General features: G+C 41.9%; 1 protein-coding gene across 3 annotated transcripts; it reads right to left on the minus strand.

The window, feature by feature from the left end:
- Positions 1-150: 150 nt before the first annotated feature.
- Positions 151-25,128, minus strand: LOC129733117 (kelch-like protein 5). Of its 3 annotated transcripts, none has more exons than XM_055694698.1 (10): positions 24,400-25,128; positions 23,258-23,318; positions 3,336-3,897; positions 3,077-3,267; positions 2,801-3,007; positions 2,555-2,742; positions 2,389-2,495; positions 2,169-2,291; positions 1,805-2,107; positions 151-1,172 (listed from the first exon to the last, which is right to left on the minus strand). In XM_055694698.1, the coding sequence occupies exons 1-10, from the start codon at positions 24,566-24,568 to the stop codon at positions 1,095-1,097; spliced, it is 1,989 nt and encodes a 662-aa protein (XP_055550673.1). In that variant the 5' UTR covers positions 24,569-25,128; the 3' UTR covers positions 151-1,094. The 3 variants fall into 3 exon arrangements, 2 of the variants coding, with proteins under 2 accessions (XP_055550673.1, XP_055550674.1); XM_055694699.1 differs by having other exon boundaries at positions 997-1,167; XR_008729435.1 differs by having other exon boundaries at positions 1,040-1,172; positions 1,711-2,107.
- Positions 25,129-26,192: the final 1,064 nt, after the last annotated feature.

Below are 26,192 nucleotides of genomic sequence, written 5' to 3' on the forward strand. Positions count from 1 at the left end.
CAAGTAGCCACCTAACCTGAGATAAGAAGCATCGGATCGTCGGTCATTAAAACACTTTTTAGCCGTGTTTTAGCCTTTCATATATTTCAGCCTTTTAAATTTCAACCTTTTCTAGCAGATCTGTTTTAGCCTGATTCAGAATCCTACAACTTCAAACGAAATGTTTCAAATTTCTTTCAAATTTGGCGGAAAAAATGTACAACCGGTTTTATAAGAAGATTCGTACTAAAATACCTTTTATTAATAATTGATCGTCAGTATATAATTAGCTATAAATAGTATCAAGGGCAATTACTCTCTCTTGATAGCTTTTGTTATGAAATATAGCTGTTTAGGTTTTCAGTTGCAGAGGTTGATTCCTCTCTCAGTGCTAATACCGCGCTTTATCAAAGTTCATTGTATCGAAGTCATACTCTAGTACCATTATGCATTTTTTTCTCATTCTGTTTCACCCTTTAATTATCTTTCCAATCTGAAGACTATACATATATCAGAAAAGTTGAATGACTGCAAAACATGACTGTCCTAAACGGTATGCGTTACTTCTAAACCACGTATCGAGGATATAAAGTCTTCAAACAGATCCGAGCGAGAAACTAGACCAAGTCTTTTTTACTTAGAATAATTGAAATAAATCGATTGCTAATTTTCTAGTATAAAGGTATACAAAATGTATTCACAGGGTAAAAAAAATCAAACTTTCCTTCTTGCCGATCACAGATAATCTAAACTTGCATCGTACACCGCGCGCCCGTCTTTACTACCGCGTGCAGCTTTTGGCAGCAAATCTTTGGGAACTAGAGGTAGGCCTACAAACATAACCATCTTCGATCACATGCGTTCACTGGACTAATAATCTCAACAGCAAGAACCGGATGCAGTAGTAAAGCGGCTCGCGCGCTGGTTCGTTTTATTTTAGGCCCTAATCGTAGGCGGAATCGTGTACAGTCAAAATTCGTAGCTCTAAGATAAAGGAAATGATCACAGGGGAAAAAAATCGTCTCATCAATACTGGTTACTACGGGTCAACCGCAAACTAAAGTCAAAGGATAGTTCTTTTTCTCTCCACCGAAATCGGCAGGCTGCGTTCCCTCCTAAACGTAATAGTCGTATATCCTAAATTGTCGCCTATAGTAATAGTTACCGTTGCGAGCGGAATTTGCTCCTCTGTTCTGGAAGTAAGGAAGAACGAAAGAAAACATAGAGAAAGAGAACACAAATAATTACAAATTCTTACACTGGTAGCGCAAAAGCAGCGAAATAATTGCTATTGGCTTTTTTGTTAATGTTTTTTTTTTTCACTCGTAAATAGGATGAATGAACTTTCAAAAATGCGTCGTGTGTTAAGCTTGGCATGCTTTTAATAGAAAATGAAGATTACTGTTACGTTACTGAAAGGCGACTTGTTATTATAAAAAGAACGCTCTAAATAGGTCACTGAGCAGACATTGACATTGAGAATAATTGTTATTTTTTGTGTTTTTTTTTTCAAACCGAAGAAATCCTTCTTTGTGCAAATGTTTTATCAGCTTAACCTACATTTGAGTTAACTTTTGTGAAACTTAAAATTTCTCAAACTGAATAGCATTGGTGGAAAATTATCGGCCTCTTTTTGGCGGTTGCGCAAAGCGGAAGTAAGCACCGTTCTTTTGCCAGGACAAGTTTTATCGCAATGTTAATAGCACGATGGATAGTAGTAAACACACGCACACACAAGATGCTGAATTATCATCGCGAGCGCCTTCGCAGGTGCTCTAATGGAAAAACACGCTGCTCTAGCAACCAGAAGAGAACTGTACTAAACCGTTGTGTTTGTCGACGTTGAGGAAGATGACACTGTGGCTAGTGCGCCCATCGATGTGGACGGCACACTAGCGCTGGCCGCTCCAGCGGCATTAGCGGAGGAAAAGTTATTTGGGATTGCGACCACGCAGGCTCCTGCGCGACTATAATTGACCGGTGCGATCTGCTGCCACTCGTTGCTTTCCGTGTCGTACTGTTCGACTGTTTTCAGGTATTGATTTCCGTCGTATCCACCAACCGCAATCAACCAGTCACCGAGAACGCTCACGCCGATCGCGTCGCGACCAACACTAAGGGATGCGATCTATGGAACAAAGAAAAAAAAGGTGTTACACTGTTCTAAACGACGAGGGCAAATGTCTTACCAAAGTCCATGTGTCTGTGGTAGGGTCGTACCGTTCAACAGTTTCGGTTCTACACACTGCTGGGTTACTTGCCGGGCAATCATGACCACCCAGGGCGTACAGGAAGCCATTCAAGACTCCTACCTGTAAAATGTGAAATTAATTTCAGACAAAAAGCCATAAACAATAAATTTTGTTGAAATAAGAGAAACTATGTTTAAACACAGCAAAGTTTCCTTACCCCGACTCCACCGCGTCGCTTATTCATCGGAGCTCGTAGCGTCCACTTATTGGTGTGGGGATCATAACATTCCACTGTTCGGTGACAAACGCTGCCATCTCTACCACCTGAAATAAATGATAATCCGTCAGAAAAAAAACGTGCAAACCAGCGCAAAGCAAAATACCAATAACAAACAATCGTCCCCCAAGTACTGCCACACCGGCCGTCGATCTCATTGATGCCATGGGTGCCACGTAGCTCCAGGTCCGTGCCGCCGGATCCCATCGTTCAACCGTAGCCAAATAGCTCCATCCGTCATGACCACCTACCGCGTACAAAGGCCCTTCAAGAAAGGCCACCCCCAAGCCATGCCTGCAATATAACAAAATACCAATAAACGTCCCCACGATTATGAAAACTAACAACAAACCTAGGCGTCCCCATCGGTGGTACAATAGAGCCCCAAGCCATAGTTGTCAAATCAAAGGATTCTACGGTATTCAGCGTCTTCAGACCGTCTCTTCCACCAACAATTATCAGCTTATCGTCCATCACGGCTACACCGAACTGCAGCCTCCGAGCTGGCATATTCTTCAGCAGAGTCCACTTATCCACTCGAGGTTCGTAACTTTCTATACTGTAAATGGCAATCAAAATTCATTATGGACTTCACTCACTACTAAAATGGCTTTCACTATGAGCCTACCTAATAGCTCCCTTGTGACCATCCATTCCTCCGACTGCCAGCAACTTTCCAATGGTAGACTTTCTTGGCCGGGTTCGTTGTGTTGATATTTGCGATCTTCTACCGGGAATCAAATGCCACTTGAAGGCTTCCATCACCAGCTGCTGGCACTCGTTAGCACCGCAAAGGGCTTCCACATGGTCAACAATAAACTACAGGAAAAAAAAAAACAGAAAGTTTTTAATCCGTAATAATGTATATAAGAAACGAGAACACTAACCGAAGGTTGCAGCAAGGGAAGCCGAATCAAGGCCAACAATTCGGGAATAAATGTTTTCCGGTTTTCGGAGTCAAACTGTATCCAGGCCATCAAGGCGTGGAACACTTCCTGCTCGTTAGGAACGTTTAAATCATCACTTTGTAACAAATTGGCGAGCTGTATCGAATCCAGCTGGAAAAATTCCTGATTTTTCCAGACTTGCATAAAGTGCTGGCAGGTATAGGCAGAGGCAGTTTTCAGCAGGGTAGCGCATCCTTGTTGTTCGGCGAACAGCGAGAAACCCAGGCAATTGGACGGATGAAGTTGGCGGGCGAGGAAAGCGCAGCACGCGTTCACGATTGTGCTCAGCTGCAGGAGGCAGGCGGTGGCAAGCAGCGTTTCGACAGTGTCCTCGCGCAGCTCTATCGTTCCAGTGTAGCAGTACTGGATGAGCAGCTGCAGTGCCTCACCGGACACCTCCTGCAGGGTGATTTCCTCCTGTTGACTCTCGCGCAGATGACCGGTGAACATGGCACCGAAGTACGCCGATGAGGCACACAACACCAGACGGTGCGCTGGGATGCTGGAAATACGGGGGATATAGCGGGTTAGATTTGTTTTGTGAAGTACGTGAACTTTATTCGATAAAATGTCTGCCAGCTCGATTATTCTGTAAAATTTAAGAATTGAAGTTTAAACATTTTTAGGATTTTCTTATGTTTTCCCTACAAATTAATAACAAAGGCCAAGATAACCACAATAACCAGACCAAGAACTACCTACGTGGCCCAAAACGACTGAATCATGCATTCAAGCTAAGCTGGGTAAATTCCAAGCTTTGGCCCGTACATCGATTTGCGGAGCAATGAGAAGTGCTACATCGAAAACCTTAGATACACCTTCACCTTCTTCCACTTCTTCAGGTGGTTCAACGAGAGGCGAAAAACGCCCCTAGACTGAATCGACAGACTAATCTGAAAGGTGAACAGAGCATCTAAGAATACTGAATGATTTCCAAATGAATAATTTAATAAAGAGCAATGAGGATTAGGTAGAAACGCACAGACGGTTCTAAAATCGATGATAACCCGGAAGCGGAATTTACAGGTCCAGGAACCAATCAATTCTTTCCCGTGGAACACTGATCAGCAGTATTTCGATAATAGAACGCGCGAATACGTGTCTGGGAGGAAATTACCAACACGCAAATATTTGAATTTTCTGCGCTTGTCAGGCAGCACTTTAAACCCTGAATACTTCTATTTGACAATGTAAACGAGTGTGGAAATGTGTTATATCGCTCCGACAACTGGCCAAGAAACCCCAAATAGGAAAGAAATGAGAAAGCTAGCTAGGCAAGGATCATTCAGAATCTTTTTGTGGAGTTTCAACGAGTGCGTTAAAAGCTGATCTCGGTGAATGGGTAAAAGCGAAGCTAACTGGGATATCTTAAGGGATCGTCCACATTCCACATGGACACAAAAATCATTTTAGACCCAATGTCCCCCCTCATGGACAAGCGTGGACATTGACCAAACGCCCTACCTCCTCACATCCCCCCACTTTGTCCATGTGGACTTTTTTTACAAAGAAAAGTTGCTAAATATTTATTTCTGAGATTCATTCAGTGACGGTTACCTGTGACGGTTTTGCAATTAGTAATATCTGGTTTAAATTCGTGAACTAAAATACTCTTTTCGGTTATGTATTATACAAGATAGATCCAGTCTAATAAGGCCAGATGCTAGTTGCAAAACACCTCAAACGTTCTTTGAAAAGACTTTGATGGGCTTTTCGGTTGTTATCAAAATAAAGAAGCAATAAAACTTAACCTAATGCTGCATACAGCATGACCATTGTAAAATAATTTTTAATGTCTATAAAGCTCATTAGAATCTTTCATTGCAAACGGCCGTAACAAGACGAAGTTGAATGTTAATGATAATGATTGGGTGGAATGTTTGAATCATTTAACAATTTGATAAAAAGTCAGATTTATTGATCCGTCTTTTACGGATTAAGCAGTTTTAATTGACTATTGTGACAACTAAGACATGCTTTCTACGGAGGTGCCGAGAGGGCTCAGTAAAGAAATTTGGCATAGTAATCAAAAGATCACTAACTTTCTCAAATCCAACGCTCAATTAGTAGTTAGATATATGCGCGGTAGGAATTCAGACTTATTTACATTAATTTTTATTGTTCAAATCAAATTATTAATCCAGTTTCCTCTTCCTTTTTTTTATTGCGAGAAAAATCAAGAATTAGAGCAAACGAAGAATCAAGCAATTACCCTGAGGAATACAATCAAACAAAGGTCAATGAAAGAGTGATTGAAGGTAACAAACATAAAACGGGGTAAGTAAAGGATTAAGGCACAGCAGGTATGTAAATGACTGGACCAAAGGCGCATAACAGTTCCCACTAGTGAACCTCAGCCTTCCAGCTACCGTACCCCTACCTTCTCGTGGTACCAACTGATGTGCGAGTAACCAGTGGAAAGATCGGGTAACCAACCCTGGTGGGACTGCTGGTCGCATGCTGACAGGGGGCGGGGCTTCCTTTCTCGGAAGGGAGTTTCCTGGGATCGACACTAACAGAAGCGTTCTAAGTAACGCAGTGTCCTTCTCAAGTCCTGGTAGTGCCCGGGACTCTAAACAATGGCACTACGATGGCCCTCCTGCGACATAGTGGGGTTGGTCGCTGGCCTTGCAAGCCCGCATCATTTAAAAACAACAGCAACGAACGCAATAACGTTAAGTACGGACCGGAACAATCGGCTAAGACCTAGGCAACGAAAACGGACTAACGATTGGATTCTCGGTACATGGAACTGCCGATCTCTCAACTTCCTAGTAAGTACCCGCGTGCTTTCCGAGGAATTGGAGACCCGCAAGTTCAACACCGTAGCGCTGCAGGAGGTATGCTGGAAGGGGACGATGGTGCATACGTACAGGGATGGTCACACCATCTACCAGAGTTGTAGAAGCACACATGAGCTGGAAACAGCTTTTATAGTGATGGGAGAGATGCAGAAGCGGGTGATCGGGTGGTGGCAAATCAGCCCTAGAATGTGCAGGTTGAGGATCAAAGGCCGTTTCTTCAACATTAGTATTATCAACGTGCATAGCCCACACCTCGGAAGTACCGATGACGACAAGGACGAATTCTACGCGCAGTTGGAGAGTGAATATGACCGCTGCCCAAAACATGATGTCAAGATCATCATCGGTGATTACAACGCTCAGGTTGGCCAGGAGGAGGAGTACAGACCGGTGATTGGACGATTCAGTGCACACCAGCTGACGAATGAAAATGGCCTCAGACTAATCGACTTCGCCACCTCCAAGAACACCTTCTTTCAGCATAGCCTCCACCATAGACTCACCTGGAGATCACCGAATAGAACAGAAACACAAATCGACCACGTTTTGATAGATGGTCGGCACTTCTCGGACATTATCGATGTCAGATCACATCGAGGCGCTAACATCGATTCGGATCACTACCTAGTGATGGTTAAGATACGCCAAAAACTATCCGTTGTGAATAACATACGGTACCGTCGCCCGCCACGGTATAATCTCGCGCGACTGAAGCAACACGACATCGCAGCACAGTACGCGTCATCGCTCGAAGCTGCACTGCCAGAAGAGGGAGAGCTTGAAGAAGCCCCTCTAGGGGATCGCTGGAATGCCGTGAAAACAGCTATCAGCAGTGCTGCGGAGGAAGTCCTGGGACACGTGCAACCGAATGGACGTAACGAGTGGTTTGACGAAGAATGTCGGCAGATTTTGGACCAGAAGAACGCAACGCGGGCAAGAATGCTGCATAGAGCCACCCGTCAGAATGTGGAGCGATATATACTGAAACGGAGGCAGCAAGTCCAACTCTTCAAGGAAAAAAAGCGTCGCCAGGAAGAGGAGGAATGTGAAGTACTCGAGCAGCTGCACCGCACACACGAAACACGAAAGTTCTACCAAAAATTCAACGGATCCCGCAGAGGCTTTGTCCCACGAGCCGAAATGTGTAGGGATAAGAATGGAGGCATTTTGACGGATGATCGTGAGATGATCGAAAGGTGGAAGCAGCACTACGATGAACACCTGAATGGCGTGCAAGCAGGAGACCACAACAGGAGCGGAGAAGACGTGGTCGGTGCAACGAACGACGAAGATGTGCCACCCCCCACAATAAGCGAAGTTAAGGATGCGATCCGGCAGCTCAAGAACAACAAAGCGGCCGGAAAAGACGGCATCGGAGCTGAGCTTATTAAGATGGGCCCCGACAAACTGGCTAGCTCGCTGCATCGGCTGATCGTCGAGATCTGGGAAACAGAACAGCTACCGGAGGAGTGGAAAGAAGGGGTTATCTGCCCCATATACAAAAAGGGCGACAAACTAGACTGCGAGAACTATCGAGCGATCACAGTCCTGAATGCCGCCTACAAAGTGTTTTCCCAGGTCATCTTCCAACGCCTGTCACCATTAGCCAGCAGGTTTGTAGGAAGCTATCAGGCCGGCTTCATGGAAGGACGGTCTACAACTGACCAAATCTTTACACTGCGGCAGATCCTCCAAAAGTGCCGTGAGTTTAGAGTCCCTACACACCATCTCTTCGTCGATTTTAAAGCCGCATACGATTCAATAAACCGACAAGAGCTATGGAAAATTCTAGACGAAAACGGCTTCCCGGGGAAGCTGACAAGACTGATTAGGGCTACGATGGAGGATGTGAAGTGTTGTGTGAGAATTTCGGGTGGAACGTCGGACCCAATCGAGTCTCACAGGGGGCTCCGACAAGGTGATAGTCTCTCCTGCTTATTCTTTAACGTCGCGCTAGAGGGTGTTATGAGACGAGCGGGGTTTGACATGCGGGGCACGATTTTCAACAGATCGGGTCAATTTATTTGCTTTGCGGATGACGTGGGTATTGTCGGCAGAAAATTTGAGACGGTGGCAGACCAGTATACCCGACTGAAACGTGAAGCAGATAGGATCGGCAGATAGGAAGATTAATACGTCAAAAACTAAGTATATGCTTGCAGGTGGGTCCGAGCACGACAGGGCACGCCTAGGCAAAACGGTAACAATCGACGGGGATGAGTTCGAGGTGGTAGACGAGTTTGTGTACCTCGGTTCTCTGGTAACTGAGAATAACGATACCAGCCGGGAGATAAGGAGACGTATTATCAGTGGAAGTCGTGCCTACTATGGGCTCCATAAAAAACTACGGTCGCATAATCTGAGTCTTCACACCAAGTGTATCCTGTACAAAACGCTGATAAGACCGGTCGTTCTCTACGGGCATGAGACGTGGACAATGCTCGAGGAGGACTTGCGAGCACTCGGAGTTTTTGAACGTCGGGTGCTAAGAACCATCTTTGGCGGTGTGCAGGAGAACGGAGGGTGGAGGCGTAGGATGAACCACGAGCTTGCGCGCCTCTACGGTGAACCCAGTATTCAGAAAGTGGTTAAAGCTGGAAGGATACGCTGGGCAGGGCATGTAGCCAGAATGCCGGATAGCTACCCTGCAAAATTGGTGTTCGCTTCAAATCCGGCGGGAACGAGAAGGCGAGGGGCGCAACGAGCGAGATGGGTGGACCAGATGGAGCACGATCTGCAAATGTACCGGGTGCCCGCGGAACTGGAGGCAGGCAGCCATGGACCGAGTGAATTGGCGGAACCACGTTATGCAGGCCATGTCTTAGGACGTACGGCCATCTAAGTAAGTAAGTAAGTAAGTAAGGTATGTAAAAAAGCAAATTACTATTACTATTGTTATTGTTATTACTATTTATCAAATGTTTCATCTGACAAGTTTTAATGAATAAAAATATTTAAATATATGTGCGGTTGGGAGGGGTTGCCTTGAGAGGCCCTGGACGTAGACCGGCATACGTGACAAATATTACATACATATATTACAAATGGACGAAATTTATTAACATCAACCACAGTTACAACTATTCTTTTTTTCTTTTCATGCACCTTTCTGCAACTACTATCATTCGACTATCCACTATATTCAACCTTGTCTTACTATACGGCATTTCAACGCAAAATTTATTTGACCTCTCGGGTTACTATGCTGCGATGCCAAATCTAATCTCTCCACTGGTACAGCATGGGAAGTGTTTAAGCACTGGAGACTTGGCCCTGCGGCCCCCGTCTGTTCCCGAAAATGAAAATGAAAAATGAAAATGAGATTCATTCAGTGAATAAACAAAAAAAAAAATGCCAGAAAAAAAAAACAAAAATAATTTCGAAATCAGCCCAAAAAATCTAGATCGAAATACACTAAAGTGGCTTTTTACGCGGGGGATACGTGCCGTGTAAAAAAACGCGGAAATTCCGGAATCCGCGTAAAAAAACCGCGTAAATTCCGGAATCCACGTAAAAAACAACCAGCGTTAATCCTGCATTCCAAGTAAAGGCAAACCGAAATCCGCGCAAAAAAAAATACCGCGTAAATTCCGGAATCCGCGTAAATTCCGGAATCAGCGTAAAAAAACGTGTAAATTCCAGAATCCGCGTAAATTCAGGAACCCGCGTTCAAGAAAGCGCGTAAAAAAACCGCGTAAAAAGCGACCTTAGTGTAGTCATAAATGATAAGAAGCCCATAAAAATTCAGCCTAAGTGGGCTGAAAAAATGGACCAAAAGAACAGAAAAAAATCAAAGCAGAACTGGCAAAGCAAATGGCTTCATAGTTGAAAAGAAAACAAAATAGATATAATCACAAATTATGCTTTGCTTGATTAAAAACACTTTCAAACGTCAGATAAAAAGCAAACTTATTGAACACATTTTAAACAGAAAGCTTAACTTTACCTACCATCATTACGTTAAGGAAAAAAAAACAAAAACTCTTAAAACGTATGTAAAAAAATCGGAAATGAAGGCAATTTTAAATTTTTAACTTTTCTTGAAGAAAAAATTTAAATGAATGTAAATCTAAACGTCCAATAAAAGAAAATTACTTTCAAAAACTGTTGAGGCCAAAAATGAAAAATAATAATAAAGTAATGAAATTTACATCGAATTATCAAATGGAAGTCGATCATTATTTCCAAAATTTTCAGACATATTATCGCACGCATAGAAATAAAAAATATGATTCGTAACGTGCCTTTAAAAGTATGAAAATAAAATAATCTCGAACATATTTCCAACTCTTTGAAGTCAAAACGGTCGAACGAAAAAAAACCTTTCGAATGAGCAGAGAAACGCCTTTAAAGCAAAAAAAAAATTGTCTTAAATAAGTATAAAAACTCAAAACGTCAACTATAAACCAGAGAAAAAAACTTCAAACTCATGAAAATACTATATTAAGTTTATAACTCTAGTAAATTAAGCTGTAAACAGCTGAAAAGAATTGCACAATAATGGTTCAAGACGCTTTAATTAGATTCGAAGGGTTAGAATGAAATATGATCATAAATGCTTCTTAGGTAAAGAAGAAAAGAAACGTATAAAATTACTTATAAATTACCCTCTACCCCCCTCTAAGTTGACCACGTGGAATGTGGAAGCAAACCAGATTTACGACAATCGCAACGATTCATATAAACCAACCCGAGAGAAAAGCCTTGCGTTCCTTAGGCTCAATAACTGAAGACATTCACAGGTCAACTCACAGATCACAGTCCGAGTAAGTGTCATCTCATGAAGCTAGGCAAACTTGAATTGAGGTGAATGTCAAATATTATTACAACGCGGAGTGCGTATCTTCGATTAAGGATATTTGAAGTGAAGGATCAAATAATGGTCACAGTGGTTAAATCTCTTGCAAAAAAAAACAACCCAAAATTGCCAAATGTTTGCATTAAATAATTATAACATTTGCATTTATTTATTTATTTATTTATCATATTAACGAGGTTTTAACCATGTGTTGGTCATTAGCCTCGATAACATTTGCATTAAAAATGGACAAAAATTGCCGATTTTCCATGGGTTCACCTTCACGCCACGCATTCACGAAACTACCCATGTAGCATCACTCATAGTAACCCATGAATAAACAGAAAAATATTGACAGCTCTATCAGTCGAACTCTAACCATGATGGCGAAAACACTGAAGCTACTCTGTTCAGAAGTGTGCACGTTCAAGTAGAAAACGGACATCGTGCGACATTTTTTGGACGCAGGGTACTTCCATTCCGGCATCTAGAGCATCTTAGCACTATTGGACACCAACCAAAGCATCCGAAGAAAGCTCGGACAGCCGACGACCCTGAGCAACAAAAAGCTCCAAAGGATGCTAAAAAGGAAGACCGAGAGAAAAGTGGCTACATCGCTGCGTGTGCTTAACCGAGAGGTCAGCACAACCGGTCAAACAGTGGAAAAGTACCTGGCGAACATGGACATCCCTGTCAGGAAACGACAGGTACGTCCACTGACCTCGGAGCTGCAGGTAATGACGCAGCGGCGGCGGCTGAATTAGATGATCAAATCGATTTTCCCGATCAATCGCGACGTTGCGGTGGTGATGGATGACGAGACCTATCTCGCCTTTGATGGCAACGACGATACCCTGCTATCTCGTATTTTAATTCCCCCACGAAACAAGTGAGCTCCGATGTGAAGTTCATTGCACACATGAAGCTCCCCAAGAAGGTGCTGCTTTTGCTGGCAATAACCGAAAAGGGGATGTCAAATCTGCTCTTCATTCCCGTCGTTCATCAAGAAATACGATAAAGATGAAGACCCGATATTTTGGTTGGATCTGGAGTCGGTCCGTTACTCGAAGCAATCGTTGGAGGAAATGGAGCGGCTGAATATCGATGTGGTACCCAAGTCGGCGAAGTCGGCCGACGTCTCCCAGCTGCGTCCCATTAAGAAATTCTAAGCAAACCTGAATCGTAAGTTCTACCTCAACAATTTTTGCGCGAAAACTGAGAAGGCATTGATAAATAAAACGAAGAAAGAACTTAAAAGCAATCCTACACGTATGTTTCCGTTCGCCATGGTAAATTTTCCGGTCAACTGATAAAAGTCCGCTCGCAAGGGCGTAGTATTTTCTGCAAGTAAGCATATAGAAATTTAGTCTTCTTTGCCTAACCGATTACTGGTGCATGAGTATGGTTTATTAGAAACTGGCTCGACCCGCTCGAGCAGAGCAGAGACAGATTTCAGTGCGGCAATCTAAAATGACGATAAATCAAACAAACTTGTCACTATTGTGAAATACCTAAGGCATTTTTCAATGCTCCAAATCAAATAAATGAAAAAGTTGATATATTTTCTGTCACTCGCCAATACTGTGATGATAGTTATGAAAACTACGCAATAAGCATATAATTGAGTGTTCAATTCTCGACCGCGACTGGTGCAGTGCAGCTATCGAAAATGTTTCAAGACGGACATGTTAAGGAAACAGTAAATTTTCACGTGTGAAACATAACATTTTTTGGGACCTTAACCCTTTACACTTCAGTGTGACACAAGCACTTTGATGCGTAGCATTTAGCTTCACGATTGAAAATCGTTTTCTACGTTTTTTGAAACAATAAAAAAATAATAGCAAAATTCGCTTTTTTTTAGTGTGCGGGTGAAACAGACAGGTGGTGTGGGTAAGATGGGCAGGTGGGTGAGACGGACATGTTAAGAAAATTAACAATAATCGACGAATTCAGCTTTTTCAACGTTATGAATTAGCGAAACGTGAAACGCAAACACACAAGGAGGATATTTTAAGGTTTTTGGCCATACTGGTCACACTCCGGAAACAGGGTTCCACAAGGTCCTTTATCAGTTTTTCAGAGGTATTTTCCATCTTATCAAACTGAATGATTTTATTTATTTATTTCATTTATTATACAGCGAAATAAATCTTAAACATTTGATTTCAGACAGTAGTTTAGAACGAAAAAAAAAAACAAAATTCACTTCATCAAAGCTAAGTAGCACACCCATTTAATCAATTAGGCGCAGGCATTGCAGACCCGAAACCCAAAACCGAATGTCAAAACTGTTACAAAACTTTCAGCAAAAGTCATGTTATTCGTATGACTTCTATGTCCGTCGATAATAAGTAATATCGGTATTTCCTTGGATGGCTCAGTGTACTCCACGAAGTGCTTGAACCAATCGAGAAATACTTCCGTCGTCATATATCCCGAAACATTACATCGGAACTTAGTCCCAGCTGGAGCACCTCTCTTTAATGATTCATTCATCCGTGCTCGAGGGAAGATCATGAATGGAGGAACATATTCACCGGTTGACGACATGCGATGTGCACCGAAGTAGTTTCTCCAAGTTCCGCAGAGGAAATTGATCCCACTTGCTTCATTCCTTTTAAAGCAGCAATTTTTTTTTTAGGAACCTTTGAAGAATATTTTCATTTGAAATAGCTAACAAGGTGTGAATTGAACTATTGAGCTGTGCTGATTCAGGTTACGTCTGCATTATATATCTGGGCAGCAACGAATCGTTCTTCTTTAAGAAACTAGACCCCCTAAGGAAAACTCCTGTTATTTCGTAGCCTGTGTTTTCTATCCCATAAACGTTTGCAATGTTTTTACACGAAAAATCATGATATTGAGGTCAAAGAACAAAAAAAAAATAACGAAACAAAAAATAATGATTTTCGGAGTAATATGGACAGTGTTTGGGGTGATGTGGACAGAGTAAAAAATGTGAGTATTATAGTATTAATAGTTGCTTAATACACAGTAGAAGGTGGTATTAGGCATACGCAATGATAATTGCAATTCTTGGGCATTGCACAGTGATTTCATATGGCCCAAAAAAAATTCCCCTTTTTCAATTATTCAAACTAGCGCGCGCGACACATGTATGTGTGTGTGTGTGTGTGTGTGAGAGAGAGAGAGTGAGTGAGTGTGTGTGTGAGTTGTGTGTGTGTGTGTGTATGTTTATTCTTTATCCAAAGTTCATGAGAATATGATGATATACCAATTTTTGGCAGTACTTTGAATGTTGCTGTGCCAGGCAATTTCAATGATTTTTAAATTATGATTTTGCCGGGAATCCAAAACCATGTATTTCAGAACTCATGTGTGCCGTAGTCTTGTGAAACAGTTCGGAATGATCAGATAATCAACAGCCTATGGAAAATTTACCGTACTTTTAGAATTTTTTGATCCCGGTTTGCATATCGTCACTCCAAATCCGGTAATCCCAAATCCGTAAAACGGAAAAATCTATACCGAATGTACTTTGCGTACGATTCTTTATTTTTCATTGAAAGACCTATCAAATACCTTAAATTTTCCTTTAAATCTTTAAATCGGTCAAACGGCTTAAAAGTTACAAATTTTTTAGAAAAATGATTGTCGATTTTTAGCAACCCTAATTCAAGAAAGATCACCCTAAGGACCAAACAAAATAATTCGGGTATAAAGTTTTTCGATAAAGAACAAGAACGCCTTACAAAAAACGCAATTTCTTCCACTATTTCTTCCATTATGTTATCGTAATCTTTTATCAAAATGTAGCCTTCTACTAGACAAACACGGCTGCAAAGCTGATTAGACTATAAACATTGAAAAAGTTCTCAAAAAACCTTAAATACACGAGCGTAAAACTTACAGCAAAATCAACTTTTGAAGTTTCCTTTGTTTATATTGGCACTGCGGTAACCCTATCACAGCAAACCATGAAATTTTTATGTTAGGTAGGGTTTAGTAGTTCAAGGAAAGCATACAGTAGTACACGGAACCCACAAAAGTCATACTTTCCAAGATAAATCACTTGTCCATTTCACCCCAGAGGTCCAAATTACTCCAAAACACCCTACTGCCTGTTTGTTGAAGCTTCAGACTTTCGAAAGCTAAATTTTGAATTTTGTTTCAGAAAGCCGAGTAAAAAATCGCGTCCTGCCGTTTTTGTTTTGGGTTCGTTGATGGGGTGTGGAAGTAAGGTTCTTTCGGCTAACTCGAAGTCAAGCTATCCACCACATACATAAGACATACGGAACACTCAGGAAGAAATCTTCCAAAAAAGTTGGTACAAAATGAATTACTCGAATGGTACCACACCCTGAATAAAATCACTGTTTGAGTTGTTTTTGAAGACAGTGTACCTGCGCAGCCCTGCATTTGTCTCGTTCCTACTCGAAAAATGCTGCATTGATTTGGTAAATAACTTTTTGACAGTTCCTCATGCGATTTTCTTTGGATCTCGATAAGGCCGAAAAAAGAAAATTCATTTTGTTCATTATTTATCGAGCAGTTTGACAGGGCGAGGTACGGAGTACTATGGGGCAACGTGTACCAGAAAAAAACGCCAGTATTACGTATGTCTTATGTATGTGTATCCACCCTAGTGGTGGACCATCTTACCCCACAAGTACACACAATTTTCAAACTCTCATAGTTTTTCAATAACAATATACTTCACCTGTATCTCTTTGCGAATAGATCAGCCAAGTTTTAAATAACCGAAAAATGGACCAACATCCAAAAAAAAAAACTTATTTTCTGACACACAAAAAATGCATCCGCATCCGAACTTGTAGCTTTGTTTTAAAGTTTGTTTATTTTTTGCACACTTGGTGACAGTGGTTCGAAAACCATAAACTAACTTGATGATAGGGTGGCCGAGACAATTTTGCAAAAAGAAAATCGCTAAGCTTTAAAATTAAGGACATATCCGTCTTACCCACCCTGTCCGTCTTGTTATTTCAACTATTCTGTAACAGCTAATAACATTTGAAACATATGCTTCGATTTTACGATGATTCTAGGGTCTGCATAGATTCTGGATCCAGACACTCCCCCTTTAGCTTTATTGCCCCATATTACTCGTCTGGATTTCGGAAATCAATTCGAACTGTCCACTAGCAGAACCAACCGAGTAGAACAGAATCTCGTAGTTCTGCTTTTAAATCTGTATTATTTCGATGATGTTAATAAAAGCCTATCTGTCTGAAACTGCCTCTTTTGTTACGTTTTTTGTTATTTAGTTATTATTTGCGCTGAAGTTGGTAACTAAAAAACATTGGGCCCTCTTACAGAAGTTGAGTAGACTCTACTCGACTCGACCATGTATTTCAAATAAGTCGAGTTTATTTGTTTATTTGTAAAAATTACATCAACAGGCCCCGTGGCCCAAATGATTGTACTATGCTAAAAATTACGTGCTAAAGTCAGAAAGCGGGTCTTCAGCATCTCGCGGCTGGTGTCGAAATCGAAGCTTGTAGCGAAACAATTAAAATGGCGCTGGAGACCGGTTATCGTGCTGAAGCTACTGTAGTTCGTTCGCCTATTCTGAACGTGAAGGAAGAGGCTATTTCGCAACATGCGTGGTCTAACGTAAATATTTAGTTGCTCGAGAATTGCCGGACAGTCTATTCGTGAGGTAAGCACGTCCGCGACGAATATTACCCTGGATATGTCCCGACGGATTTGCAGTGTATCCAAGTCGATGAGTCTGCATCGCTGTTCGTAGCTAGGTAGTCGAAAAGGGTCGTTCCACGGAAGTCTTCTGAGCGCAAAGCGAACAAATCTTTGTTGCACTGACTCGATTCTGTTTACTCCATTCAGGTAGTAGGGATTCCACACTGAAGCGCAGTATTCCAAGTTGGAGCGCACCAAAGCGGAATACAGTGCCTTCAGGCAATAGATGTCGTTGAAGTTTTTGGCGATACGCATAATAAATCCCAAGTTTCTGCTAGCCTTGTCAATGATGAATGTCATATGTTGTTTGAAGCTTAGCTTTGAGTCAAGCAATACTCCCAAATCTTTCACACAGTTTGTGCGTCGCAGAGGTGTATTTGACAAATTGTAGTTGAAATTCAGTGGACTACGCTTTCTGGAGAATGTTATTATCTCGCATTTGTCAGCGTTCAATTGCATGCGGTTGTCCGCGCACCATTCTGCAAAAACCCTTAACTGGTTCTGGAGCGCTGCGGCATCTGACCAGAGACGTCTCGTCCACCTGTTCAAACTGTTCATAGGACAGGTAGACAATCTCAGACAAAAAGTTAACCATTTCACATTTTTGGAGTGGATGAAAAGTCATCGATAGTAATTTATTTGTAATTGTAATGTTATCCCGAACATGCTTATTCTGTTGTCAACTTAGTGTAATCTTATGCGCCGTGAAGAATGTAACCTGATGAGATACACTTCAAACTACGCCATACACCTCACACGCAACGCAACCCACACTCAGTAATGACTACCGTTTGTTCAGGCCTTTCATTTGAACCGAGCGTCGTTCACACTTCTCTGCGACAGGGCAAACGCAGTCTGTTATGTTCACCACTACTAATGCAACGCCTTGCGTAAAAATGACATTTTTGGTTCAAACTCATTGTTGAACGAAAAGCCGATAGCAACGAGAGAAGACATTCTTTATACACCCTCTCTTCAGTGTCTTTTCACTTGTTGCGTTTTGCCTTTCTGTTTCTTCTCACGACACGACATCATTAAAATTTGAGAGAGTTCATGTGGCCGCGAGAGTACGCAGATTTCAATCTTCAGAGCTTTCGTAGCAGATTCATTATTTTTCTGGATGTGGTGGTGTTCTTTGGTTTTCATTCAAGCCTTTTCATCCATTTTGTTCATTCGAAAACTTGAACGTCGTATAGCCCGTATAGTACACATTTGTCTTTTTACGCGCTGCTCACTTTCTAGTTTAAAATTTTATCATCGTCTAAGGAAACGATTTAGCATCGAACTAAAATTCAATAAATAAAGCTAGGTTCTTTACTCACGTGAAGAGTTTAAAGGCAAAAAGATAATAAACATAATTTCGACTGTCGTTAGAAAAAACCTGCAAAAAGTTTATTCTGAAACGCTTTAGCTGGCAGAATGATCTGGCATTGCCTAACACAACGGCATCCGTTGAACGAACTTTATCAGTTCTGTAGGGCCAAAATCGGTCATAGTTATTGAGAATCATGATAATAGCTGTGGAAAACAGATTTCCTCTATAAAATGAAGCAGATATCATTATTCTACGAAGAAATTATCAAAAATTAGCGCTCATAATAGACAGTAGGACTCCTTTGCTATATAGGTAAATAAAACTTGTCAAATCTTTTTTTCACAATACTATTGTTTCAATGTTGCGAACATTGATTGAACAGGTAGCCCACTTGGCCACGCGTCGCCTCTGCATCTGACGGAGTTTTTACCTTGGCAAACAGTTTAAGGTCGTCAGCGAATGACAGCCGAGGGCCTTGAAGTCGAAAATTGACGTCGTTTAAGTAAATCATGAATATCAAAGGCCCGAGATGACTGCCTTGCGGAATGCCTGAGTGAGCGGAAAAAGATGTCGAAAAAACTCCATTAATGTTCACAACTAAACGCCGGTCAGACAAATACGACTGAAACCAGTGAAGCAGTGGGCCTCCGATGCAAAGCTTTGCCAGTTTAGCCACGGCGATTCGGTGGTTTAGTTTATCGAAAGCGGCGGATAGGTCCGTGTAGATGACGTCCGTCTGAGACTGGTCGTCAAAGCTGTCCATTACGTAGGATGTGAGCGTCAGGAGATTTGTGGCCGTTGATCGCTTAGGCATGAACCCGTGTTGTTCGTCGACGATGTACTGCTTGAAGAACGAGAAAGTAGGTTCAAACACAACGAGCTCGAAGAGTTTCGATATGGAGAAAAGTGCAGAGATTCCACGGTAGTTGTCGATGTTACTTTTATTGCCTTTCTTGTGCACTGGAAACATGTACGCCGGTTTCCAGACCGAGGGAAAGACGCCAGTGCGAATTGATTGAGCGAATAGACGACTCATCGGGGAAGCCAGACTACCAATGCATTTTTTAAGGAAAACGGATGGAATGCCGTCTGGTCCAGCGGACATGGAAGACTTGAGTTTCGAGGCGGCCAATGTTACAGCGCTATCGTCAATGAAGAGGTTAGTCAGTGCACGACCAAGAAAGGGGACACGTTCTGTACAGGTCCTAATTTCATCCGTCGTTAACCGTTCGTTCACAAATACTCTAGAAAATTTTCGCTAAAACAAATGGCAGATTTGCTCGACAGAGTTCGCAGTGACACCGTCTAAGTGCATACTCGAAGGAAGGCCATCATCTTTACGTTGTTCGCTTACATATTTCCAAAACCATTTGGGGTTGCATTTGAGCCTACGCTCGACATTACGAAGGAAGCTTCGAAAACAGTAGCGACTTAATTGTTTGTAGCGGGTATTGATCGATAAGTAGTGGTTCCGTAGAGGTAGTGTTCTGTATCTAGAGAACCTTCTCAGGGCTGCGTTTCTCTCCGATTTAAGGCGTCGTAATGTGGGGTTCAACCAGGGCAATTTCTGTTGGACGGAGATGGTCCTTTTTGGGACGTGTCGATCTATGGCGTAATTTAAAATGTGGGAGAGAGTTGAGGCGGCAGTATCTACGTCGTTCGTGTCCAAGACAGCATCCCAATCGATTTCAGCTAGTAATGCGTTAATACTATCAAAATCGGCGCGGACAAAATCGTAATAAACGGTTGTCGGTGCCGAAATCGTGTTGTGAGAGACTCTCTGATGGACTGCCATAAGCAGGGCCGGGTGATGAGGAACGTGTTTAACGAATGGACAAGGAGCCAGCGTCACTTCTGGGGCTTGGCAGCGTACAGTAGCGAAACAGAGATCCAGAAAACGTCCGTTTTCATTGGTTATTTTATTGCACTGTTGGAGAGTGGCAGTGATGTAGCAATCTAGCAGTTCGCTGGAGGTTGGTGACAACGTAGACGAGCCGGGATCGACGTACATGAAGCCATTACCTCTATCTCGCCAAATAATGCCGGGCAAATTGAAATCACCCAAAACAACCACATCATCGACAGCGGACGTCATCAAAATGATGGTATTAATCGAAGACATATGTACGCGAATCAGATCTAAATCACGAGTCCGATCGGGAGGGATGTAGATGGCACACAAGTATAGTGTGCGATCCGAGAGTTTGATTGTCACCCACACCTGCTCAGCAGTCGACCACTCGTCGCGCTCGAGGATAGAGGCACTAAGTTGGCGGTGAACTGCGATCAAAACTCCACCACCTGAAGTTTTACGGCTATTTCTTGAGCTCCGGTCACAACGGAAGACTTCATAGTTGGGCCCGAAGATTTGCCGCGAAAGTGAACGATTGTCGAGCCAGGATTCGGTCAGTACAATGATATCGTATGGACTGTCAGCACAAGCCAGTAGGTAGTCGGAGACGCTGGCGTTGATACCACCCACGTTTTGGTAGTAAAGGTGGATATTTGTCATCGGATTGGTCGACGGACTGAAAGCGGGTAGCGGATCAATGGGAGGTCTGGAATTAGCGTTTTCGCACTTGCCTGTTCTGGGGTTTTGGATGCCTCGTCCCTCGCATCCGCACGCAGGACCGGGACGGCTGGTGATCGCTGGCTGGATTGGCTCGACTGCGGCGGGGAGGTTAGAGGCATCCATAATGCCAACATCGATGCGTCCCGGTGTAATGTTACGTGATATGTCAGTTGGAGAAGGTCTCGGTCTTGTCCTAATAGTACTGTCATGCTGGTGGGAGTCGGAAAATTGGTCGTCTCGAAGCGGTGGGTCGGCAGTCGGTCGGCTAGAAGCACGGAGCGCATCAGCATTTGAATGATTGTGGACAGATTTATACTTGCCGCAGAAAGCAGTCTGGAAGTTCCGTTCCCCTAGCCCGCACGCAGGACCAGGACGACTGATGAACGCTGGCGGGAAATGCTCGACTGCGGCGATGGGGTCAGGAACTTCCATGATGCTGTTAACGTTGCGTCCCGGTGAGTAGTTGATTGAATGACATTGTTGAATTGTGTGAAGCAGAACTTTCAAACTTCATTTTTCTCAAGAATATACGTAATAAAATGCTAATATGTCAGCTTTCAGTTTGAACATGTGAATTGTAAATTTTGTGGTTTTTCACAATGCTTCATTAGGTGAGGACAGACCCTCCGTAGATATTACATTTGGTTACAAATTCTTACCTCAAATAATTCTCAGAACGTGAATTGATAGAGAAAAAAATTAATAAAGATAAAGATTAAATGCAAAAATCAGAAGTATTGGGGCACATATTGAGCTAAGTAATTTTGAGAGAAATATTTTGCATAAATATTAAATGAAGCATAATTTTCTATTCAGACTTTCTTATCTTGTTTTTTCTTATGTAGCAAGTTGCGGCTACCAATTCGCACGCTTTGTAAATTATGCCTATTATTAACGATGGTGATGATGATGAATGATGATGATGACGCTCGAACAGAGTAACCATAGCAATGAGTCTTATCACTATTCGCAAAAGTGAAATTAGATTTCCTTGCTTTTTTTGCATCACGTCTAGCATCAAGCAAATATTATTGTTATCATTACGCGAGCCGCAATGGTTGTCGAATTATCATCCATTATTGTTCCGCATATGAATGTACAACACAGGAAATCGACGATGGAAAAGGAGATCGCAAACAAGACCCGAATACGCGATCGGCAAGCAAAACTGAGTAAACCCAAATGTTTTTGTGACTACCCGCTGCTTTCGATGATCCACTTTGGAAAGAGACACACTCGCCTTGAAGATGACGGCGGGGCTGGTTATTTTGCTTTTGTGTTAATCAAATCATTTGCCACTCATCGATCGAATATTTGAAACCACATGCGTATGATTCATCTCTGATAATCGGTTGCTGTTTATTTGGTCCACGTGGAAGGAATGCTGATTTTAATCATTACCGCTAGGTTAGTTGGATTGTAAGTTAATTGTTGTAGCAAAGTTGCCGAACGGCAAGGTGTGAAAAATGTATCAATTAAGCTATCGTAGATCGCAGAAATATGTACTACGACTGTTGCATGATAATCACAGGTTTTATTAGCAAGCATCTGTATGATCGACGGTTTTTCAGCCTGAAAGGCCAATCCGAGCCGATTACACGCGCACCGGTCCGAAGCGTAAAGCAGAAATTGCCGAGTAACGTCACAAATTTGCGTTCCAACAGAGTAGCGTATACAGCATTTATGCGCAATAATTCGTTTCCTGATTGACCATATAAAGCGTTACACTGTTCGGGTCGGGATTCTTTCGCGCAAACCGTTCTGTCTGACGGCAACCACAAAAAAATGGGTTTGTATTTCAAATTATTGCACACGTAAGTTTCCCCAATTTTGCGTGGCAGAGCGTTGAACTATAATTTGGGAATGGGTTTTAATGGAGCGATTTCAGCTTGTGTTGCGAACTCCTCAAAAGGGCAACACAGTATGCAGCCGTAAAAGTGTCAGCATTATTGCCGGAAGGCTCGAGATATTCGAGAACAAAAAGATTACACAAAAGGAGCATCGATAGAGGGCGAAAATTTGTCAAGAGACAGCGAAAGACGACGATTAAAATTCTTGAAAATTAAATGATAAATAAAAATCACTAAAATGCAAACACGTGATCCAGGAATGGTCCCATAAATTAGTGATTAACAATTTCTAAAGAAGCAATAAAAATTGAGATCACTCTAAAAACAATCTGGCGAAAGCGTTATAATTTCAGAAAAGAATGACGGCGTTGTCAAGAACGCCACTGTCATCCTGTGGTGCGGCTCGTTGTTCTCTTCGTGACGGCACTGACTTTTAACGTTGTCCGTGAGTCTTCATTTGTAAACTTGTTCTGCTGGCTGGCTTCAGCACCATATGAACCAGTATACTATGCTAACCAGAACCCCAGGATCGGGAAGGGAGGGGAAGCTACGGTACGGTACGCGTGAGCTGTGAAACCGTTGTGCGAACTCCAACATGGTACACTAAGCGTAATATCCGCCTGTCTTGTCATCGGCCATATAAGCCATGAGAGGCAATCATAATCGTATATGGAATGGAAGAAACCAAGAAAATAAATGCAGAAAGGGTAGAGGCAAAAAAAAAGGCTGTAGAAAATCTCACCCAAACAAAGACACCAACTTGGAGAGGGCAGCGCTCCCCGGGCCGAACAACGACTGAACCGATGAGAGAAAGAGCCGTTTAACATTGACATTGACTTACCGTTTGCCGTCTAATCCTGCGATCAAGATCACGTCGCACAGCTTCTCGTTCTGCAAATATTCTGCAAGTAAGAAATGAAGCGTAGAATGAAAATGTAATTGCTTGTTATTGAAACGTGCACTAATGGGCAGGAAACGTGAGAAGTGTGTGCAAAACATGGGTCAATGTTCCTGTTCAAGAGAAGAGTACGCGGGGACGCGGTATGATGCGGGCCGGAGCATGGGCCTCATTTTTTAGTAAACGCTAAACAAATAAGTTAAACCAATAGAGCACGATCTTTTTCATGTTGATTAGATATATCGTTTTCAACATTATTAAACTTAATAACGTAATTTTTGCTAGATTTGAATAAAATGAAGCTTCTAGCTTGACTGCAAGAAGTTAATTTGCAGAGTGCAAATGCACATCGTAAAACCCAAACTTTTCATTTTCAAAAGAGAATTCTCATTTCATTGATATGGGGCTTCACTCTATTCAAAAGTATTCTTTCTTGAAGTGTGTTTAGAGATAAATGTAAACTAATCGATCATCTGAAGATCAACTCGACATTTCTCCATTGTTTACAAAATATCCTAACTCAAAACATCTATTAAAACCTTTTACTGACCAATCCGAACAGTCTTTTGACAAGGATACAGTAGATATTCTCTTGTTTTTTATTTTAAAATTGCACCTATTTCAAATTAATTCCGAATGATATACAACTTACTGACCTGTTTGCTATGAAATCTCTCAATAACTTCAGAAGAAATAACTAATAGAAATTTTTATCATAAATTAATCTACAAATGCTTTGAAAATAATGAACGTTTTTGCTCTGGATAGTACTTAGTTATGATGTCTTTGAGTTAAAATTTTTAATTCGATTGTAAGGGACCAATTGGAGATTCGAGCGTACTAAGAAGCATAACAATGAAAAACTTGGTTCTAAAATTTGGCTTGTGAAGTGAAAGGCCAGCTTGTTTGGTAGAAATAGATAAGTGTAAATACCTAAGTTATTGAACAAACAGTAGCCCAACAGACGCAGTGCAGGAACACATTTCAAGATCATTGCCACGAAGAGTGAAAGTCCCGCCCCGCGAATAATAATCTATCTTTTTTTTTTGTTTTGTTACTTTTCTCCCGACTGTCGGGTCACTTACCTTGCATTCGCTTAAGCACCAAATCTGCGTGCTCCCTGCACCGGAAGAACTCATCCTGACTGACGGAAGAGTTCAGACTAGCGAGACTGAAGTGACTTTCATCTGTAACTAAACTCATTCGAGCGCTAGCGCTCGATGTTGGACTACCTTTACAGGAAATTTCACTCATGATGCTGTTGAGCGTTCTCCGTTTGCTTCACTCCGATTTGTACACTTAATTTCACTCCGCAGCACAGTACTAAACATCAATGCACTTATTTGTTACACTTGGCTAGTTCTGCTTGTTTCTACTGTGCAGCGAAAATTCACTTGTCCACTCGCGACGATCTGTATTTCAAGACTGAACCCGTAAGCAATCTCTGCTGTTGCTGCTGCTCCCTAATGCTTCTTTGTGTTTTGTCCCTTTGGCTAAAATGCTGGGATCTCCCAGGAGCTGGCTGTTTCTTTCTTCAGCGATAGTTCCATTGCACCATCGACACTAGAGAAGCAGAAAACCATTATCCGAACGGGCTAGACCGAAACACAGCACGATCACACGACAGTGGGGCAGACAGCGAGGAAATTGCACAAGTTTACGATCCGCGATTCGCACACACAATGAACTTCATCGTCAGGCCAAACCAGCCAGCAGCAGGAGAGGGCCAAGCAAGCAAGCGGACCGAACGCAAGAAAACAGCTTTTCCTAAGTGATGTGATGAGGGATTGATGTTTTTTGTTTTCTGCTTTTTTTTTGCACTGCCTCTTACTTGTTTTGTTATTACAGTCGTGTTGGTGTTTTGGGCCGTTTTGACAGATCCAGTGGAACAGCTCTATTCCGTCGTGACGTTTTTCGTCAAAGAAATAGAAACATAGGTAGCTTACATTTTACCAATCTTTGATTTTTCGTTTAGAGGAGCTTCGTGATTGTAATGCTACGCATTTGTCAGCTGAACAACTATTAAGTTGAAAGCTTATTGTATTTGGTCATGGATGAAAAGTCTACTCAGAACCGAGTTTAAAACATACAGTAAAGGCCCAAACAAAATGGATACGTTGGCGTTGCGTTGACGTTAATTTGACAGAAAATGTATACACGCTCGTAAATAATAACTCTAAAATGAGTAACATTTGACGCATTTTCGTAAAAAGTAGAACAACTCTTAAATTGAGTAACTCCACAAATACTCAAAACTGAGTAACACTAGGCGTCTTTAAAATGAGTCATTATTACTCAAAATTTGAGTACGACATTACTCTTTTTTTGGGTACAGTTAAGTTTCACTACTGACTAGAAATCCGCCACGGCCAATAAACGACACCACATGTTCATCAATAATTACCTTGTAATAAAAGTAAACAGTTATAATGCCTTCTGAGGCGCACACAATTAAAAAACATATGTCACAAACTGAAGTACATCGTAATCATCTTTCAAAATGGACGTCGTTATATGCGATATGAGTCAAAGTTACTCAAAATCAAAAAGGACTTCTACTCATTTTTTGACGTATACGAACATCGTTCTAAACTGAGTCAGAGTTGCTCAGTTCATGAGTTATTATTTACGAGCGTGTAGACCTTTTAACGTACAAATGTGTAGTGCCACTAGTTGAAGAAAATATTTATGAATAGCTGTTTTGTTTGCAATGCTATGTTTTTGGCAGTTTGACAAAAATTCAGTTGAACACTCATTATATGTTTTAAACTTGTTTCTGAATAAATTTTCTGATTCGTGATCAGAATTCGGAGAAGGCTCTAAATATAATCGACCAATAATGGTGAAAAAGTGATGGTGAAAAGTCGAAGCAACGAGA

The sequence above is a fragment of the Wyeomyia smithii genome, chromosome 3 (assembly GCF_029784165.1).
Source record: "Wyeomyia smithii strain HCP4-BCI-WySm-NY-G18 chromosome 3, ASM2978416v1, whole genome shotgun sequence".
Classification (NCBI taxonomy): Eukaryota; Metazoa; Arthropoda; class Insecta; order Diptera; family Culicidae; genus Wyeomyia; species Wyeomyia smithii.

Excerpts from the sequence above, each read along its gene's own strand:
- LOC129733117 (XM_055694698.1), bottom strand. The coding sequence starts at position 24,568 with ATGAGTGAAATTTCCTGTAAAGGTAGTCCAACATCGAGCGCTAGCGCT. Across the intron at positions 2,743-2,800 it reads CCACCGATGGGGACGCCTAG|GCATGGCTTGGGGGTGGCCT; the intron begins GTTTGTTGTTAG and ends GTTATATTGCAG. Across the intron at positions 2,292-2,388 it reads AGCGACGCGGTGGAGTCGGG|GTAGGAGTCTTGAATGGCTT; the intron begins GTAAGGAAACTT and ends CACATTTTACAG.